This window comes from Erithacus rubecula (genome assembly GCF_903797595.1).
Source record: "Erithacus rubecula genome assembly, chromosome: 26".
Taxonomy (NCBI): Eukaryota; Metazoa; Chordata; class Aves; order Passeriformes; family Muscicapidae; genus Erithacus; species Erithacus rubecula.
Genome location: NC_136678.1, coordinates 5,472,993 through 5,493,741, shown reverse-complemented (window position 1 = coordinate 5,493,741; position 20,749 = coordinate 5,472,993). Strand labels below are relative to the sequence as shown.

Here is a 20,749-nt window from a genome sequence, read left to right as displayed (position 1 = left end):
GGGGAACTAGGATGGGATCAGAGAAGAAATGAAAGAAATTCAGATTCAGACCTTAATTTTATTGTAGAAGTTACTACTGTACAAAGACTGGGCAGAGCCCTGTGTATCTTCCAAACAGTGTATGCAGTAAAGTCTTTTATTGAACCTTGAGTCATTTATTGTAAATGCTGCAGCAATAGAAATGGTTTCTAAATGATAAAGCACATGTGTATGTGTGTAAAGAGAAGGATCTGAATTTTAATGTCAGTTCTCTGACAAAGGCTTATGAAAAATAAGCATCTCCTTGTTCTTGCTCTGGTCTAAGCTGTGCTGATTAATGGGTGTTGCTGTGGCTGACAATGAACTGATAGAAAAATGATGATTCACATAATTCCAGCTTTGCAGGCTCTGTCAAATATTCATCTCTTCCTTTACAAGAGGTGCTGTGGAGTAAAATGTGAGTTCCTTTTGAGACAGCAGTGCTGCACTTCTACAGCTGAATATTTATACCTGAAGGAATTAGTGCTGGGGATTAGAGAGGAAAATCCTGCCTGGGACAGCTTTGCTTTCATTGAGTGTTCCTGGTGTAAACTCCTTTTGAATGTGAACAGAGCCAGAGAGCAACAGGCAGACTGAGGCAAACTGAAGCTTTTTTTTTTTTTTTAAACATAAATGTGTTTTGTGGTTTTCAGTTAGGCTCCTGTCTGGCTTTTAGGTGTGTTATATCTGAATTAAAACAACGCTCCAATTGGATTCCTTATGCAAACAGTTAAGGTTGGTTTATCATGAGCTCTCCTGCCAGCTGAAGGCATTACTTTGATTTTATGGAATATTTTAATGGCAGGTGTGGACAATGAGAGGCTGCTCAGGAGGGAAGGAGCCCTGTCATCAGTGTCCTCTGGGACAAACAGCCCTTTTTGATGTTGTCCAGGTGGCTGTGACGATGCTCATTATTCACCTGGAATGCTCAGGGTTAATTACCAGCCCTGAAAGCCCAGCAGTGCAGCCAGGGCCTGGCAGTGCCAGCTGCTGGGCTCAGCCTGGTGGCTGCTGGGGACAGCAGTGTCCTGCAGCAGGGAAGGAAGGAAGGAAGGAGACCCCCATGGGGCAGCTGGCCAGGGGCTGCTGGCCAGCCCCAGCCTGGGCTGCTGGGGACACGCCAGGTGAGTTCACCTGAGCAGGACCAGGGCTGGACCTGCTGAAGGGTCTTCATTGCACTGGGCTGGCTCTGCAATGGTGGGACCAACCCAAACTGATCTTTCACTCTTATATAATGACTGGATTTTAAAATGAAGCCTCATCCTATTCTCTTTTTTTTATTATTATATTATATTATTTTATTTTATTTTATTTTATTTTATTTTATTTTTACTTTATTTTACTTTATTTTACTTTATTTTACTGTATTTTACTGTACTTTACTGTACTTTACTATACTTTACTATACTTTACTTTATTCTATTTTATTCTACTTTATTTTACTTTATTTTACTTTACTATATTTTACTATACTTTACTATACTTTACTATACTTTATTCTATTTTATTCTACTTTATTTTACTTTATTTTACTTTATTTTAGTTCACTTTACTTTATTTTACTTTATTTTACTTTACTATGTTTTACTATACTATACTTAACTATACTTTATTCTATTTTATTTCACTTTATTTCACTTTATTTCACTTTATTTCACTTTATTTCACTTTATTTCTCTTTATTTCTCTTTATTTCTCTTTATTTCTCTTTATTTCTCTTTATTTCTCTTTATTTCTCTTTATTTCTCTTTATTTCTCTTTATTTCTCTTTATTTCTCTTTATTTCCCTTTATTTCCCTTTATTTCCCTTTATTTCCCTTTATTTCCCTTTATTTCCCTTTAATCTTTAAGTAAATTGCCGTTGGCTCTTTTTAACACAAAGCAAGGATGGAAATTGTCCATGAGATGAAAAAACCAACCCCACGTGTGTCTGACTTTTCCCCTCAGTGCCTGGAATTTGGCATCCTGCTGGAAGTGATTTTGAAATTGGCTTTGCTGTGCTTGAGCAGTGTTCACATGTCCCCCTTTTTGTTCCTCTCTTCATTTCTTTCTCAATCATTTATTAATTTAACGTGTTAAATACCAGAGAGGAGAGGGAGGCAAAGAAATCCTGAGGTGAAATTCAATTAGACACCAGCATTAATCATTCTGTTTGTATCTCTAAATATCTGACATAATTCACCAAAGGAGCTTCCTTTAATTGCAGAGATTAAGGCATGTAAGTTGTAAATTGCCACTTTTGTTCTAGCAGTTTTATTCATTTAACAAATATACTTGATGTTACTTTGCATGAAATAATCATGTGTAAGAGAGGAACTCTCAGGTTTCATGAATTGGGAAGAAATAGTGATTTTAAAGTAAAAAACACAATCCTTTCTCTTAACCCTAAAATCCTGCATCAAACTTGGGAGAAATGTGCAGAATTGTTTTTAAAATAAAGTAAAAAACACAATCTTTTCTCTTGACCCTAAAATCCTGCATTAGAGTTGAGAGAAATGTGCAGAATTGTTTTTAAAATAAAGTAAAAAACACAATCCTTTCTCTTGACCCTAAAATCCTGCATTAGAGTTGAGAGAAATGTGCAGAATTATTTTTAAAGTAAGAAAGTAAAAAAACACAATTCTCTCTCTTAACCCTAAAAATCCTGCATAAGGATTGGAAGAAAATTATTTTTAAAATAAGAAAGGATCGGATTTTTTCTTTCTGTTAACCCTAAAATCCTGCATCAGTCTTGGGGAAAATGTGCCAGAAAATTATTTTTAAAATAAGAAAGGATTGGATTTTTTCTTCTTTCTGTTAACCCTAAAATCCTGCATAAGAGTTGGGAGAAATGTGCCAGAAAATTATTTTTAAAATAAGAAAGGATTGGATTTTTTTCTTTCTGTTAACCCTAAAATCCTGCATCAGTCTTGGGAAAAATGTGCCAGAAAATTATTTTTAAAATAAGAAAGGATTGGATTTTTTCTTTCTCTTAACCCTAAAATCCTGCATCAGTCTTGGGGAAAATGTGCCAGAAAATTATTTTTAAAATAAGAAAGGATTGGGTTTTTTTTTTCTTTCTGTTAACCCTAAAATCCTGCATTATTGAGGCAAAAGAAAACTACACCCAAATATTTCTGGGCTGTTTTGTGCAGATTTTTGGCTCCAGGGCTGTGCTTTGGGGACAGTCTGGGGATGAACCTTGTCCTGCTCTCCATCCAACCCAGCTGAGCTCTGGGATGTTCCTGAGCTGCTGATCTGAACTCACCTTTTGTCTCCTGGATTTGTTCTGCTGCCTCTTCCTGCTGGGTTTATTCTAGAATAAATAAAGTGATTTTTTTTCTGTGGAGAGCAGAGCAGCCTCTCCCTGCTCATTGCTCATTCCAATCTCATCTCTGCAGAAAAGCCCTGGCTCCCTCTTTTCCCCCACACCCTGCCAGCTCTTGGCTTGCAGGTCAATTATTATTATTATTATTATTATCCTGCTCAATTATCATTGCAGGCACTTTCTGTGCATTCCCCACACTTTGGGGCAGGTGGATTCTCTCTTTTCTCTGATGCTCAGGATTGATCAGTGCTCAGCAACCTTCCCCAAACTGGAGAAATTTTTATTATTCCTTCATAACTTTTAAAATTTTTTAAAATATTTAGATGTTTAAGGTGTTGGAGGTGGAGGGTGAAGGGTTGGGGCTGCTGGAGGAGCAGGAGTTGAACTCTTGGAGGGTGACCCTCTGGAAATCCCTGCCCTCCCTCCAGAAACATTTTACATTTTACTGGTTAGTCATAACCAGCCTTGCTTTTGTGAGAAATCAGGAGGAATTTGATTTAAATGTGTCCAGGACATGCTTAGCATCACTGCTGTTGGGAATAACTGGGAGCAAATCTCCATCTCCTTACACTGATAACACATTTCTTTTCTTTCTTTTCTTTTTTTCTTTCTGAAATAAAGGTTTGGGTGAGCAGCAGGACATTGTGATGGAAAATATCTGAGTTTGGAGCCTCAGAGGGAATTGGTTTACCCTGGGCCAGAAGCAGAAAGGGAACTAAGCAGGGAGAAAAAAAACCCTTTATATTAAAAATATTCACCAAATTTTTGGCCATCTATGATGTGTTTGCTTTGTCATCCTGCAGGAGAGGAAACTATTGAAATAACTATGAAAAAGTTGTTTGGAAAACATATTATTCCAGGTTATTTAGTGGGCCCAAAGCAATTCCTGCCTCCCAGGGCAACACAACACTCAGTGTGCTCATTACAGGAGGCTACAAAGAGTTTTTTTAGTTCAAATTATTCTCTGAATCTTGAAAAGATTAACTAGGGGATGTGTATGTGTATGTTGTCTTTGATTACAATAATAGCCTGTGTGTCAAAATGACTTTAAAATTCTTTATTCTGTAATTCCATGCTGCAAAACAGTGATAAAATGTAGTTTTACTACTTGCCCGTGGTGTTTTCTCCAGCATTCAAAAATTGGGAAAGCACAAGCAAAGCTTTGCCTGAGGTTTTTTTTTAATTTTGGCTTGGTGTCACTTGGGGGAAAACCTTTAACTGAGTACAGACAATCCTAAAATAACTGTGAAACTTCCTGGAGAGGAGGAGCTGCAATGCTCCAGCTGTTTGCACGTATTTGAAATGTATTGATAAACTTTTATTTCTTTTGAGTAAACAGTTGTAGAAGCTAAAAATAGGCTGTTATTACCTGATGTACTCAAACATGTTGCCCTTATCAGGTTTGTTTGGAGGAGCTGCTCACGTTCTGCTGGTGGAATCCCTGCCCAGGGGAATTTAATCTGAGTTCTGGTTTTAAACATCCTCCCCAAAAGTCAACAGCATGGGCTGTGTTTTGATGATAGCAAAGGGAACCTTCATTAGGAAAAAAAATAATAAATTAATAGAGAATTTGAATACTGGATGGATTAAATACCTTGGCAGCTTTGCCAACATGGTTAATTACAGAATTTTGAGCATCTGCTTGAAAGCTCTGCAGGTCTGAAGCCTCCCATCAGTTTGCAGCCTGGGAATATCAGATGAGTGCTGTGTTTGGGGGTTTTTTGTGTGGAATGGAAAAGCAATGTCCAGGCTGGCTGTGGCCAGTGGGATTATTTCAAATTACACATTTTCCAGGCTCCAGAAGTGCTGGAGGCATCACCCAGGGCAGATGCAGCAGCTCCTGCACTGGCACTGCAAAATCTGGGAGCCCCAGGTAATTAGTGATGCACATAAATTAAGGTGTAGGTGAGGAAATAAAAGCTGAATGTCCTCAGTTCTTCCCTGAGACTGAGACCAGCCTTAATTTTTGCTTTTAAGCATGTCTGGCATCCTCTCCTTTCACTTCATTAATGCAAATCTCCCAGTGCTCGTCTTGCACCTCCCAACAATTTCATCAATCTCTGTTGGAAAGAATTTCCAAAGAAAGAAATTCCCAAAACCCTGAAAAATTCAGCCCCAAAAACCTGGAAATTTCCGCCCCAAAATCCTGGGAATTTTATGACCCAAACCCCAGGAATTCTGGCCACAAAATCCTGGGCATTCCAAGCTTAGAAATCTCAGAGTTTCAGTCTGAAAATCTTGGGAATTTTAGCTTCTAAATCTTGGGAATTCCAGCCCCAAAATCCTTGGAAATTTATGATCCAAACCCTTGGAATTCTCAAAGAATTTCCCTCCAGCTCTGTTTATATATTTATAACTACAAAGGGATTCTTGTCAGTTTGTGCTACCTGCTGCTGTTATTTCTTAAATGGAATATCTGGCTGTAGAAAGGATATTTTTACCTTTTCCAGGGCTCACAGTGATTGTGAACCTGAATTTCCCTCCTGGCTCTGGTCATAAACAAAAGGCTGTATTTTCTCCTCTTATATCATTTTCACTTCAAAGCCAAGTTTTTAGATTACCAGGGAGATTTTTAAGGCTGTGATGATCAACAGCATTTGGTTGGTGGCACAGCTCGTTCCCTGGAATTCTGGCTGTTAATATATAAAGGCTTTTCTAAATCATTAAACCTCATAAAGTCATGTTGGGGTTGCTGGGCTGGGCATGTCATTAGTCACAGCCCTGTTTGTAATCATGTACCAATAAAAATAGTGAGAAGTACCAAGTCCTTCACTCTTGGAGTACAGCCTCATATGTGATGGCAGGAGAAATGTGAATAATTTAGTGATGTGGTAAGAACATGTCAAAATATGTGATTCAGCACATTCTCTGCAAGTTACTTGTGTGTTTAAACAGTTACTGCTTTTACTCACAAGTGGGTTTTAGCTTTTGGGAGCTGAATGGAGTGTTGGCTTTAAACTCAGCTGTAATCTTTAATTTGACTTGCCTGGAGTCTCCAAAGGTGGATACCCAGACATCTCATTCTGGTGTTCAGCAGAGTGTTGGCAGCTTCCAGGAGAAGGGGCTTGAAAAGGGAGGAGGCACAAGATCTGAAATCACTGCTCCAGCTTTGTTTGAAGCGGAGATTTAATTCATTTTGGCTTTTCTTGCCTTTCCTAGGCTGTGGGGAGCCTGGAGGATGATCTTGTGCTAGGCTGGGTGTGCAGTGGGTTAGTCTGGGCTAACTGAGCCCACAGCCTGTGCTGGCTGCACCTTCCCATCCTGTGGGTCCTGCTGTGCCATTCCCCATTGCTGCAAGTGTTCAAATTGGATGGAGGTGCCCTTGCACATGGAGTGAGATGAGCTTTAATGTCCTTTCCACCCACAGCATTCCATGATCCTCAGCATCCTCAAACTCCACCAAACCCAGCTGAGTTTCCAGGAGGGACTGATCCTGCTCAGAGCTGCTGGAGGAGGCTCTGAGATCTGCCTGAGTGACTGTGGGGGAATGGACACGTTGGGACACAAGATTTGGCTCCACATTCTGACTTTATAGGATGCTTAACCCCTAAAAAGTGGGGTTTGGGGAGTTCTTTCTCCAGAAGGTGAAGGCTGGGTGCTGTACCAGTGCAAGGTGCAGTCCCAGGCTCTGTGGATATCACACTGCTCCAGCTGGAATTGTTTGATGAAAGCACCAATTCCTGCCAGCAGCTCTGCAGAACTCTGCTGTGTTTGGTGGAGTTTGAGGATGCTGAGGATGATGGAATGATTTGGGATGGAAGGGACATTAAAGCTCATCTCATTCCACGCCCTGCCATGTGCAAGGGAACTTTCCAGGGTGTTCCAGGCTCCATCCAACACTTGAACATGTCCTTGAACACTTCCAGGGATGGGGCAGCCACAACTGCTCTGGGTGCAAAATGGGACTAAAAAATTCAGAAGGCAGAAGATCCTTCCTTACCCTCTGAATTCATTATAAACTGGGCCTGCCTTCTGTGTGCTACATGGAATCTTTAAAATGTGGTTGCAAGATGGATAAAAGTCAAGTCATCCTGTCCAGGATTATACATTGGTCTGTCCCTCAGTGACCCAGGTGACTTTATGATCTGGTGATGGAAATGAATAAATGGATGGTTTGAAGTGGATGGAAAACTTCTGTGGCCACTGAGGATGTTTGCATTATGTAGTTGTGAGCTTGAAATAGAGCAGACAGAATTCAGCAATACAGGGCAAGGTTTACAGTAAGAATACCTGGTGTTTAATCCTAATTTTGCCACTGGCACTTTCACCTGGAATTCAAGGTGTGCTTATTCACCTTCAGGCCCCTGCAGCAGAGTCTTGGGGAGGTTGTTCCTTGTCTTCAGCATCACAGTGGGTGGGATCCCAAGCTCTGAAGCAAAGGAGGGGGAAAGGCTTTTTCGGTGTTTAAAGTGGCTGTTAACCTAATAACCTGTGCAAATTAAAAGATGCAGAAGCAGTGGATTCGGGGCTGGAGTGGTTGTTGTGACTGGAGACATGAAAAGGTCCCGTGTAATTCGGTGACCCTCGGGTTAGAGCACGGGGATGTGCTCGGAGCAGGAAAAAAATACCTTCGGCTTGTGTAAGCAGTGGGAAAACAAGCAGACACTTTATACCCTAGTAAGCCTCAGGAAATTCCTGCATTCTTGGTTTGATTTTGTGGCGGAGGACTGCGGGGTGTGTGTTTGAAAGATGAGCAAGGTTGCTCGATAAGCCGCGGCTGAATGGCGCATTGTTCGCTGCCGAGCCCCATCAGCTGTCGCTGCTCCCTCCCAAGCTCTGCCTTTATTTAGACAGAAAAGTGCTGATATCGCATTTCACACTGAAGGAGGAGTTGCTGGTTCTCGGTGCTGTTCGTGGGAGCTGTGTGTGGGGTGTCCCACCTCGAGAGCTGCGCTGGGATTTTCCCATTCTAACACTCTGCTGGTCTTGTCTTCGGGAGCTGCTGGGTTTTTTTGGAAGTGATTCTTTGTTCCAGAAGGTGGTTTTCCAATTGAGATCACTATGGAGAATGTCCAGTCTTGCTGAGCTGTTGCCCTCATAGCAAAAATCCATCAATTGAGGCACAGAGGAGGGTGGATGGTCAGCCCATGATCTGCCAGAATCTGATATTTACCATCCCCACCCCAATCCTCTTCTCTAACAAGGTATCTGCTGCTCATCCATGCTAAAAGGGTCACTGACTTCCAAAAAATTGCAGATGAGCAATCCCTGAATGCACAAATAAAACATCACAACCAAAATTTGCTGCATGTGATTTCTGACTCTTAGCAGAAACACCAGCTCAGGTGTTTTCTTTGTGGGATCCCTTTCAGTGAATCCTCAGCTTACTAAAATTAGTGTCCTTTGTCCAGTAGCTTCTGAAAAGGTCACAGAGTTGTTTCTGTGTTGGGAACATCCCTTTTGGTGAGGAAAGGGTGGAGGAGAAAACACAAAGGGAGGAAGAGCTTTCTAATGCTTCTTGTGTTGAAGGATGTTCCTTTTGGGATGTCAGAGCTGCAGGTGAGTGTCAGGTGAAGGATCAGGAGAACTGAGGATTGCAGCAAGGAAACATCCCCTCCCTGGCAATTTTGGCGCTGTTATCACCTCCTTTGCTTTAAAAAGTGTGAATGGCAAAGCCTCAGGTGGGATGGGGGGTCTGGTTTGCATTTCCCTGGTTAAAGCTGCAGATCCTTGAGCGGGTTTGGGGTTTGTGGCTGAGTGTGTGCAGCACATGTTGAGCAGCAGAGTTTTCCATAATGCTGGCAGGTCTGATCTGATGTGTGTGAGCATCCCAGCTTTCCCCATGTCCTGAGACACCAGCTGGGATGGGGCAAACTGCAAAGGCAGCTGAAAGGCAGAGGGGTCTGCAGTAAATGCAGGGTGCAGGTTTCAGCTGCTGTGGCTCGTGCTTCCCTGCACATCCAGGGTCGAGTTCCTCCTGGATTTGTCCCTTCCACTCTTCTCTTCCCACCTGAGTGGGGGCATCCCTGAGCCTGGGGAAGCAGCAGAGCTGGAGTGATTCATGTTGAAGAAGTGCACAGACAGCTCAGGTTGTTGCATTTGCCTCTAGCTGTGTTTCCTGATGAAGAAACACAGGGTTTCTGGGTTTTAAGATTCTCTTCTGGGGGAAAAAAAATAAACCTGACCAGCTTTGCCTCCACATTACAGTGTTGACTCCTCCCTTTTAACAACCTTGCTGGCAGCAAAAGCCAGAAGTTTGAGAAGTTTGAAACAACCAAATTCAGTTCTAATCAAGGTCATCTTCAAGCTTGAAAACTCCACATTTGTGCAGCTTTTTTTTTTTTTTTTTTTTTTTCTTTTTGGCAAGCCTGACTGGGAGCCGTGTTTCCATACATGTGGTTTGGGTTTTGCAGTCCCTAAAATCAAGATGTGGGGTTTTGTTCACAGCGAATCCCGGATTCCCTAAAACTGTTCCCGCAGATGTGAGCACGATCCGAGGCAACTGATCCATGGCAGCAGTGAAACCATGAAGGTCCAGATGGTTTTTTTGTTAGTTTTTTTTTTTTTTCCCTGGGCAAAGAGACAAACTCACAGAGCAGCCAAGCTGCTCTCCGTGATTTTCTGTATTTCAGGAATCGGCGGTGAAGTCGTTGATTTCTAAAAAAACTGGATTTGGGAAATGCTCCCTCCCCTCCTTCCTGGTGGTGATGGAGTTGTGGGCGCCTGCAGTCACAGTGTGGAGGTGTGAGGAAAGCTGTGAAACCTGAAATTTTTATTGCTGGTTCTGGGTTCAGCCTGGAACATCCTGGAAAAACCTTTGGAGGGAGCAGCGCTCGCAGTCAGGCCGTGGCAAATCTCTGCAGCTTCACTGCTCAGAGACCTTTAGATGAAAGGGCAGATTTTATTGATTTCATGTTGAGTTTATTGCCTGTGTAAAAGCCAAATAGGCTTTGCTGGCTGCATCACTGAATATTTCTGCATTTTTAGGCTGGGACTGACACACTTGTGCTGTGTTTTCATGCCCTGTTTGACTGTGAGTGAGTCATTTTACTATTCCGTCCCTCAAATTCAGGATCAGTGGGATGAGGAGAGCATGGGGCTGATGGGAGAAGCTTTCATGTTTGTGAAATGCTTGAAAACTGTTTTTAAAATGTTGTGTTAACATAGAGACATTCGTAATAATGATGCCATAATTATTATTAATATATATTAATAATTAATTATAATATTAACACCTATATCTGTGGGGTTTTTAGATGGAGATATGTTACTTGCAGATAGTTTAGAAGGAAAAGGAGCCTTCCTGGAGATGATTCCCTAATGGGAAGTGCTCTGGTGTTGGCTCTCCAGAGGGGTTTCTTCATCTCTTTCATGGCTTGGTTTATAATGAGCTGCACAGCTGGAGACTCAGGAACAAACTGAATAATCTGAATTTGGTGCCTTTGGGGAGTGCCCCAGAATGTGCAATGTCTTGTTTCTGCATCAGGAGTAGTTTGCAGAGGAATTTGATAGAAATTCCCTGAAGTGATTTGCTGAGCTGACGTGGGGGATTGCAGCATTCAGTCCTTTTTTCCAGACTGAAATTCAGTACATTTTTAGGCAGTGACCTCTCCTTCCCCGTGCCAAAAATGCACTTGACACTTGTAACTGATGCACTTTTCAGCACCCAAGCTTTGCTGTGCACCAGGCTGCAGGGCTGGGGATGGATTTCCTGCAGCTGCTGTGTCCAAGATGTGCCTGCAGGTTTGGAATGATGCTCTGCTGAGGGTTGTGCTGGTGTTTCCTGTGACTGTGTTTAACCTGCAGTGCTTTTGTTTGTTGCAGAGATCCGTGCCCAGTTGGTAGAGCAGCTGAAATGCCTTGACCAGCAGTGTGAGCTTCGGGTGCAGTTGCTGCAGGACTTGCAGGATTTCTTCCGCAAGAAGGCAGAGATTGAGATGGATTACTCCAGGAATTTGGAGAAGTTGGCTGAGAGATTCCTGGCTAAAACCAGGAGCACCAAAGACCAGCAATTCAAGTAGAGTATTTGCCTTTTGTTTCTGCCCCTTTTTTCCCCCCCCTGCTGTAGATTTGATTGCAAGGGATGGAATGGAGAGTTGTTGGAGTGAATGGAGGCACCAGCTCTGAACTCCAGAGCCAAACCTTGCCCAGGTTTGTGTTGGCCACAGGAGCCATTCCCTGATTCTGGGAGCTCATCCATGTCAGTAATCCCTGGTAGGCTAAGAGGGAATGGGATGTAAGAACTGGAATATGCAAAAGGAATCATTTTCTCTGGAAAGATAGGCAAAGCTGTGTGCCAGATTTGATGGACAAAGCCAGGATTTCCTTTAGTGTCAGTGGCTTTGCTTTTCTGAAGGGAAGCTGTTCCCAATCTGTTCCCTGCTGTCAGTTCTGCGTTTTTGGGATCCCACACAGGCTCTGTGTGGGAGTTGTGTTGCAGCTCTGCTACTATCACTTCAAACAGCAGGGAAATAAGGCCAGTAGCACTTCCAAAGAGATCTGTGCCTCTGTGGGTGGGGGAATCCCTGGGTACCGAGCTGGTGGCACTCACTTAAAATCTGAACGTGTCCTTACTGACAATCTCCTGACTCTGCTGCTGGAAACATCATTTACAGGCAGGTCTGGGCTCCTGCTGGATGTTGGTCCTTCTGAGCTGGGCTGGCTGATGCAGATGGGGCTTGGCTCCATGGGTTCCCATCCTCCTGGGCTGCTGTTCCAGGAGAGGGGCTGCAGGAGGGGTTTGGGGGCAAGGAAGGGGCTGCAGGGCAGGGCCATGTGAGCCCAGCCTGGCTGGGTTGTGTTGTCAGGGCAGCAGCTGGGGAAAACACAGAGCAGCAGCAGCAGCCCTGGGACCTGAGTCATTTGTGCTTTGGCCATTTTGGGCTGAGAGGATCCATCTGGGGCTGCCCCCGCCCAGGCACACTCAGTGCTGGGCTGGGGGAGCTCTGTGTTTGTGCTGCTGCTGCTGCTGTGTGTGCAGGGATGTGGGGACACTGCTGCTGCTTCCCCTTTCCAGCAGCTCTTTGTGCAGGCCATTAAGGAGGCACCCTTGGAGTTTCCTGCCTGCACAGCTTTGATGTGATTCCCTTCAGTTCTCACTCAGAGCACACGTTGTGCTGTGCTCTCAGGAAAGGCTCCAGAGCAGAGCTGTGTGGCAGGCTGGGGTGGAGTTATTCTGCATGTCCATGGACCTGTCACAGGCTGAAGGGTTTTTTTTTCTTTTCCTTTAGAGTGAAAGTGTTGTTACAACTATAAACTGTGCACATCCTGCAGGTGCCTTTAAGATGGCACTAAAGAGATGATAATTTTCCTCTGCAGTATCATCAGTGTTTTAAGTTGATTTTTTTTTGTCATTTCTGGTGAAAATTAAGGTGGTTTTCTTTATATTACATGATATGAAACAGGCCATCAGAAACACCTCTGTATTCAGCTTGAGGAAGTGGCACAGAACTTACCTTCTGCTTGGGGATTTAGAGTGAATTTATAATGTGGAGGTTTTGAGCAGAGTTGAACAGAATCCTGCTGGATTTGCAGGGAGAGGGCTGGTGCTGCTCAGGCTCCTGATTTCACTTTAGCCCCAGATTGCTCCTGCCAGAAAAACACCTTGCTGCTGGAATATGGCATCCCTGCAAGGTCTGAGTCCTAAATACACAAATTGATTTGGCCAAGAGTCGGAATTAGAGAAGAACAAGACAAGTAGTGAGGCTGCTGTGTGTGGTCAGGGCTGGTCAGCAGTGGCACAGCCAGGCTGGCCCTGCTGCTCTCATTTGCTCATTGTGTGCTCCTGTGCCAGAATGCCACAGGCACCCAGCAATTCCCACTGCAGCCACCTGTCCCCAGTGCTGCTGAGCCTGAGTCAGGCTCTGTCTGGCTGCCATCTCCTGTGGGATGCTGGAATCCCTTGGGAGCCCCTGTTTGATCAAAGGCAGCCATCAGCTCCCTGCTCCTCAGCATTGCAGGTCTGGGAGAGCAGCCTGCTCTCTAATTGCCTGCCTCTGACCCTATAAATACCCCATAATAGGCTGCTCTCCCCAGAAGCTGTAATTATGTCAGAAGGTGCCATATCATTCCTGCTCCCTACGGCACATCCCCTGTTTAGATCTCCTGACACAGGAAATCTGGCAGCAGCCACCCTGTAATTTGCATGGATGTGCTTTCCTGCTCTGCAGCCAGGGTGGAACTGGGATTGGGCTGACCCCTGGAACTGCAGTCTGTGGGAGGTGCAGGCTTCCCCAAGCCTGGTGAGGTTTATTTGGTTTATTTTCCTTAGATGTGGCTGTCTCAGAGTTGGTCAGGTGGCCACGTTTGCCTTGAATCACAGGGTGGTTTGAGTAGGAAGGGACCTCAAAGCTCATCTGGGACACCTTCCACTCTCCCAGCTTGCTCCTAACCAGCCTTGGACACCTCCAGGGATGGGGCAGCCACAGCTGCTCTGGGAAACCTGTGCCAGTTTCTTACAGGAAAGAATTTATCCCAATAAACATCCCTTCTAAACCTGCCCTCTGTCAGTTTGAAGCCATTCCTCTTGTCCTGTTCCTCCAGCTCCTTGTGAATCATCTCTCTCCATCTTTCACCAGCTGCTTCAGGCACTGCAAGGGCACAGTCAGGTCAGCCCAGAGCTTCTCTTCTCCATCCTGTCCCAGCCCAGTTCCCCATCCCATCCAAACCCAGTTCTCCATCCCATACAGACCCAGTTCTCCATCCCATCCAAACCCAGTTCCCCATCCCATCCAAACCCAGTTCCCCATCCCATCCAAACCCAGTTCCCCATCCCATCCAAACCCAGTTCCCCATCCCATCCAAACCCAGTTCTCCATCCCATCCAAACCCAGTTCTCCATCCCATCCAAACCCAGTTCTCCATCCCATCCAAACCCAGTTCTCTGATCCCATCCAATCCCAGTTCTCTCAGCCTTTCTTTGCAGGAGAATTTTCCACGTGGGTTTTGAGCTGGAGGTGGGTCTGGGCTGTTCCCTACCCTGCTCAGTTTGAAGCTTCACTGGAGCACATTAAGATGATTTAGGTGTGTCTTTTCTCATCTGATGTCCCTGAGGAAGGGGAACAGATTGGTTTAGCCAGGGTGACACAGGAGTTGGTGGCACTTGAATGCAGCCCAGGTTTTACTTGCTTTTAACTGGCTGTTAGAACTCACTCTCTTTTAATTTTTTTTTTCCAGTTAGGCTATTAAAGAGAATATTCATACACAATATTTGTGGTATCATATATATTCCTGGTAAATAGCCTTTCAAAGCCCAGGAGCTTGTTTGTGCCAGGTTTGGTAGTGAGGTGGAAATCAGAGCATCCCTCTCACAGGTGGCTCTTGGATCTGCAGGGCTGGGGGTGACTTCCAGCCCCCCAAAAAAGGTTCTGTCCCCCTGCACTCAGACCCTGGGACCTCCAACCCCAGCCCTCAGTTTTCCTATTTCATGTGATTCTTGGCCTGAAGGCATTTGCCTATTGAAATCATCAATCAACAGTATGAAAACCATGGCAAATCTTGAGTGATTGCTTTTGAGGGAGAAAAAGGAAAAAAAAAAAAAAAAAAGACAACACTATTTTAAGGCCATATTTTAAATCAAGCTAATCTTTGGAAGCAGGATCCTGAGTAGCAATTGTCAGCTGGAGAGCTGAATGTCCAGGATATCCCAGCATGAAATTCAGATGGCTTTCTGGCAGCCTTTGCCTTGAAGTGAAAGATGCAGAATAAGTCTGGCAACCTTCAGGCTGAGCACTTGTAAACAACAGATGTTCATAACTGGAATCTTTTGGAAGAGGAGGGCAGGGAGCAGCATGGATGTCCATGCTTGTAATTCCCAAAATTTGCAGTTAACACAGAGCTGTGTCAGGGAAAATCAAATGTGGGTTTGAATGAGCTGCTTGCAAGTTCAGCTTCAGTTTTCCTAAAATTAAACTGATTTCTGTAAAGCAGGAGTGATACAGGTTGTGAGGGAGGAATTGACAGAAGCATTTGGGTCACTTGGGCTTAATTATTATTAATAAATATTAATAAATAATAAACATTGTCATAGGCTATTTTTGTGGTTCTTTTTGCTATAACTGAGTCCTGCACATTTTATTCTGAGCCTGCCAAATAACCCCATTTGGAAGGTTTTTGTAGGCATTAAACATTCAGTGACCTCCATGAGAGCACAGAGCCAGGGATCCAAGAGCAGCAGCAAAGGATGGGAAACCTCAGGGAGGGTTTTTGTGCTCATTTCCATCATCTCAGTGCTGCTGATCTCACTCCATGGCTGTGATTTTGCCTCTCTTGCCACAGCACACTGCAGAGGAGTCAGAGGGTGATGCAGGAGCATCCAGAGCAACAATTAAATCTCTGCTCTCACACTTGGCCCAGCTCCAGGGTCTGCAGAGTGTCCTGGGATGCACCAGCTTTGGAAAAGCCTCTTGGACACATCTGGGCAAAACCTGAATATTTGGGAGGGATCAGGAGGTGGAACAGATTTCAGGTGCTGCTTTATCAGCTCATCCACAGCAGGGATGGCCAGGGCAGTTTTCTGTTGCAGTGGGATGTGCCTTGGAGAAGGACCCTTCATCAGGAGTGATGGGTTCAGACTGAGAGGGGGATTTGGGTGAGAAATTGGGAAGGAATTCTCTCTGTGAGGGTGGGCAGGGCTGGCACAGCTGTGGCTGCCCCTGGATCCCTGGCAGTGCCCAAGGCCAGGCTGGACAGGACTTTTCCCATCAGTAATATTTTCATTCTCACCTGATTCATTCCTTTGTCTTGTGCTCCTTATGGAAACACAGGGTTCCTATTCCTGCTTTGTGGGTGTGGTTATCATATTTTAAAAAAAATATTATTTATTTTGTTGTTGTTTTTGTAATTTGAATCCATTTTGTAAGATGACTTTTCTCCTCTTTCCTTGCAATGCCCAGCTCAGCACCACTGGTGTCTGTCTCTCCCCTGCCTTGAAGCAGATCAGTCTTGGGTTGTCTGCAAGTCCCTTGTATGAATGAGTAATTTAATTAAGATACTTGAGCCTCAATCTTCCCTTATGATCTTTTTGAGACCCAGCTGAATCCTTTGAAGTGGAAGCTGAGCAGGACCCAATCAAGATAACACCCCAGTAACCACAGGGCTTCATCATCTGTGGTTCCCTAAAAATCTCTGCAGGCTTCCTCTTCCTGCTGCCAGCAGCCCCCCTTGCTGGGATCTGTAATTTAGGCAAACCTAAATCACCCCCACACTCACTATCACCACTCCATCTTCACAACAAACCTGGGTCTTGGCATCTTCTTCTTCCTCCTGCTCGTGGGGCAAGTTTGAGCCAAAAAGTTGTCAGTGTGGAGGCACCAGCACTCTGGGAAAGTTGGTGTTCCCATCCTGAAGTTTTTGGGTTGATCTCATCAGTTTTTCTTTGCAGGGTGAGGGGGCTCTGTCCCTCTGCAGAGGGTGTGGGGATGGAGCTGGGGGTGGTTGTACCCCCAGATTTGCCTTTTCCATCCCTGCTGGCAGCACAGAGCCCCTGCCAGGGCTGAGCTGGTTATTGGGGGTCACAGTTTGCTCCCTGCCAGCTGCTCCTGGTGAGGGTTGAGCAGGTTCTGCTGTGAGCAGTTCTGGAGCTCCTGCTCCCTGCTGGGAGAGCTGCACCCACACCCCAGGAGAAGCTGCAAAGATTTAAAAATTAATGTGTGTGGAGTTGTAGAGGGTGTTTGGGAACTTTGGAACATCTCTTTCCTTTCCTGTTTCATTTCTGCCTTGAATATCTGCTTTTTGCTGGGAGCATCATCACTGGCAAATAACAGAGGGGAGGTTTTGCCTCCTTTCCCTGCTGGGAAAATGCTGGATCTGAACAAAACCAAGTTCCAGCAAGGCATGGAAAGGGTTACTGGAAACCAAGAGACAGCAAGAAATGAAAGGAATTCAAAATGAGAATCTGGCAGTGTGAGCATCCCTGAGGTGACAATCCTGGGGAGGATTTTTTGGGGAGGTTTTCCTGCAGGATGGAACCACAGCAGTGTCAGCACAGAGCAAAACTTCCCTCCCCAGCCCTTCCCTGGCTCCTGCTGCTTTAACTCCTGCAGTTCTTCCCTTTCCTGAGGGAATCCTGCTGCTCCTGCTCCTTCCTGGGCATTCTCCCTCTCCTCCAGGCTGGTGATGGAGCAGGAATGGGGCTCCCAGGGGTTTTGAGGCAGGATTTTGGTCAGAGGATTTTTTGTTGTTGTTGTTTCTATGTTTCATTCCCAAACTGGCCATGGCAGTGGGTAATTTTCACTTGTAGCTCTGCCAGCTTTAGAGGGCAGTCAGTGGGTGAAGCAGCCTGGATCAAAGCTGCAGCCACTCCTGAGCTTCTCCATTTACTTTTTTTTTTTTTAAGAGAAGGGGAAAAAAAAATTAAGGTCAGCTGTTCTGAAATACTTTATCTAAAATTATCCACATTGCAGCACAAATCCAACTGGTGTCATGAGGAGGGTAATGAAACTTGCCCTGGCTCAGTTTTCCCATTTTCCCAATGTTTCTTGCAGCAGAGATTGCTGTCCTTTCAAGTTCACAATATTCCTTTTTCACTGGAAATTAAACTGCATTTCTTTTAGGAGGAAAGAAATCTGATAGAGTCTTGTACAATAATCAGGGAGAGCTGTGGCTTTGCAGCAGAGCCAAATATCTTTTTCAGATATCAGAAGGATTTATCTTTTTCAAATATCAGAAGGATTTATCTTTTCTAGATAAACATTATTGTGCTGTAAATGGATGGCAAACAGAGCTGCAGAGGAACAAATTCTGTTTTTCAGCTGTGGGACCCCAGCTTCCATCTGGGGTGAAATTCTGCCCTGAGAAACTTCTTCCTTCCAGTGCATGAAATGCTGACCCAAATAAACCAAGGTTCCCCCTCCTCTGCCCTTTGCTGGGTGTTTCAGCTGGGAGAAGGTGGGGAAAGTTCAAAGATGAGAAAATGAAGCTGCTTTTGGGAGTGCAGCTGCCTGTGGCTGGGGACTGATAGAGAATCCTTCCCCTAATGGGCTCTGCACAGGAGACACAACATTTTCTTTCCCATGCAGATGCTGTTTGGCTCACTGGGTGCTTGAAATCTCTTTTATTGTGGTTAAGACCCAAAAGCTTGAGACAAGACTGTGAAACCTTCTGTCAGACACTGGAGCCATCACCCTCCCTCCCTCCCTCAGGCTCTGATTTATGCACAAAATCCAGGATTCAAAGGGAAAAATGAAATCCACTGCAGCTTGCATTTGCAGGATCTGTCTGCTGGGGGACAAAATCTAAAAAAAAGGGGAATGGAGGGAGATGGAAGTGAGGATTTATTTTCTGTGTCCCCTCCCAGCCCAGAGCTGCAGGCACAGCTCCAGAGTGATGCTGGAACCTGTTCTGTGTCCCTGCAGGAAGGATCAGAACGTGCTGTCACCAGTGAACTGCTGGAACCTGCTGCTCAACCAGGTGAAGAGGGAGAGCAGGGACCACACCACCCTCAGTGACATTTATCTCAACAACATCATCCCACGCTTTGTGCAGGTCAGCGAGGACTCAGGACGTCTCTTCAAGAAGGTAACAGAGCCCCAGCACACAAACTTCACTTGGTTCTTCCAAAATCCAATTTATTTGGGCTGGATCCATTTATTGGGGGGTTTTCTTTTCCTCTTTGGGCTTGATTTGCCTTGGATTTTTTCAGGCCAGTTGAGATTTGTTGATTTAAATCAAGGCTGTGTTTTTCTCCTCTTACACAGTTTTGTGTGGATGTTGAAAATTTAATTAAATAAGCAGAAACCTTCCAGTTGGACTCTGAACATTAGTCAAGAACAACTGTTTAAAGACAGAATTTTATCTGCCATGGAGAAATTGCTGTTCAAGAAAAATTAGGGAGAGAGAATTCCTGCTATGCTAGATAATAAAAGGACATATTGTCCTTATCTGGGAAAAGGAGAAAACACAGCTGAGCTTTGTTTGCCTTGTCCCCTTGATTTCCACCTGGGAAGGAAGGTGTGACAGTGTGGGAGGGTTTTCCTATTAGGAATCTGTTCTTGCAGTTAAAGAAATGTGATCTGGAGCCTTTGAAAGTGCTCAGGGTCCCTGCAGGGATTTGCCCATAGCTGCACATCTGCTCCTTCCTGGTGGAATCATTGCAGATCTTCACTTTGAAAAGCCATTTATTTATTTCTCTGCCCCCATTCCCAGCCCCTGCAACCTGTCCTGAGTTATTTCTGCCTTGCAAGGCCTGGAGAAGGGAGAGGTTGTTCAGATATTTCTTATTTTCTGTCCAAAAAAAAAAAAAAATCCAACAAAAAGCAGTTTGTTCAGGCTGTTGGAAAATGAGCAACTCTTGATATTGTGAATTTTCATGTCAAGATGCTCTTGGAGCAGCAGCATCTGGATGTGTCACCTGAGAGTGCCTGTGCCCTGCCCAGCAGGGTTTTGTGGCTCTGGGAGAACAAAAATCTGTGCTGTTCCCTCTCTCCTGCCTATTCCTTGAGTTTTTAACAGAGGGTAAAAAATACATTCCACTTTCACATTCTGTTTCCCTTACACTTCTTGATTTTTTAAGTCATTGCCCTAGCAGAGGAGGAATCTTCTCCTTTCCAACCAACATCACACTGAGACCTTTCTGACCTTTTAAAACTTTCTGGTAATTACATTATGGTTGATTAGATACTTACACAGGATTATTGAATGGCAGTTACTCTTCAATTCCTCTAATCCCTCCAAAGGAGGAGTAATCTCCCTGCTGAATTTCAACAAGGGCTGTGCAGGAGCAAGGTGGCCTGGAAATTGCTTTGGCAAAACATTGCTTGGAAATTGATATTATCCCAATTTGGCTGGAAATGGCAGCTTTATCTTCAGCCCCTTACAAAGCAGGGCAAACCTGTGTTTATGCTTTATTTTGGGCAGCAGAATAAAAACAAATAAATGACCAATCAACAGCAAAATACCATCCCTGGTTTGTTTGTCCCAGGCCAAGGGCAAACTTCACATTAATTTGTGCAAACAAAAGGCACTTGTTGCTAAATCCCAAATTGTTTGGCTCTTGGCCAGGAATACCAGCTTGGCTGGAGCCCAAATCAGGTGTTTGATTACAACCCCAACTTGTGCTGCCTGCTTAAAACCAAAAATTGCATCCTCTGTTATCTGGTGGCAGCTGATAAATAGAGAAATTTGGCTGATGTGGAGCCTCTTGTGCTTCTTCTCTTGAGTCTCTTCCCCTGCAGAGCTGCAAGAAGCAGCTTGAGTTGTGCAAAAGGTTGGAAAACACATGAGGTGTGTGATTAAAATACTGCAAATTTGGATTTAAGGACATGTCACCCATTTATAACCCCCAGAGCAGCCCAGGAGGTGTCAGGGTATCTCTGAGCTTTTGACAAATGGGACCTTTCCCACCTTTTTTGGCTTTTCCTGGGTTAAAAATGGGCAAATTGCTGCAAAGCCAGGCTGCCTTCTGCAGGTGTTGATGGGGATTTACCAGGGTAAATTTGGGAAATTTGGTGGCAAACAACACCAGGAGATGTGGAGAGGGTGGTGGCA

At 44.6% G+C, this 20,749-nt stretch overlaps 1 protein-coding gene across 4 annotated transcripts in view; it reads left to right on the top strand.

The window, feature by feature from the left end:
- Window positions 1–20,749, top strand: part of SRGAP2 (SLIT-ROBO Rho GTPase activating protein 2) — a gene marked incomplete at its 3' end in the record, with an annotated part of 89,503 nt that overhangs the window by 20,496 nt on the left and 48,258 nt on the right. For all 4 annotated transcript variants that reach the window (XM_079327272.1, XM_079327273.1, XM_079327275.1 and 1 more), the window contains exons 3-4: window positions 11,090–11,282; window positions 18,619–18,781. In XM_079327272.1, the coding sequence (XP_079183398.1) occupies window positions 11,090–11,282; window positions 18,619–18,781 (356 nt within the window). The remainder of the gene's footprint in view (window positions 1–11,089; window positions 11,283–18,618; window positions 18,782–20,749) is intronic.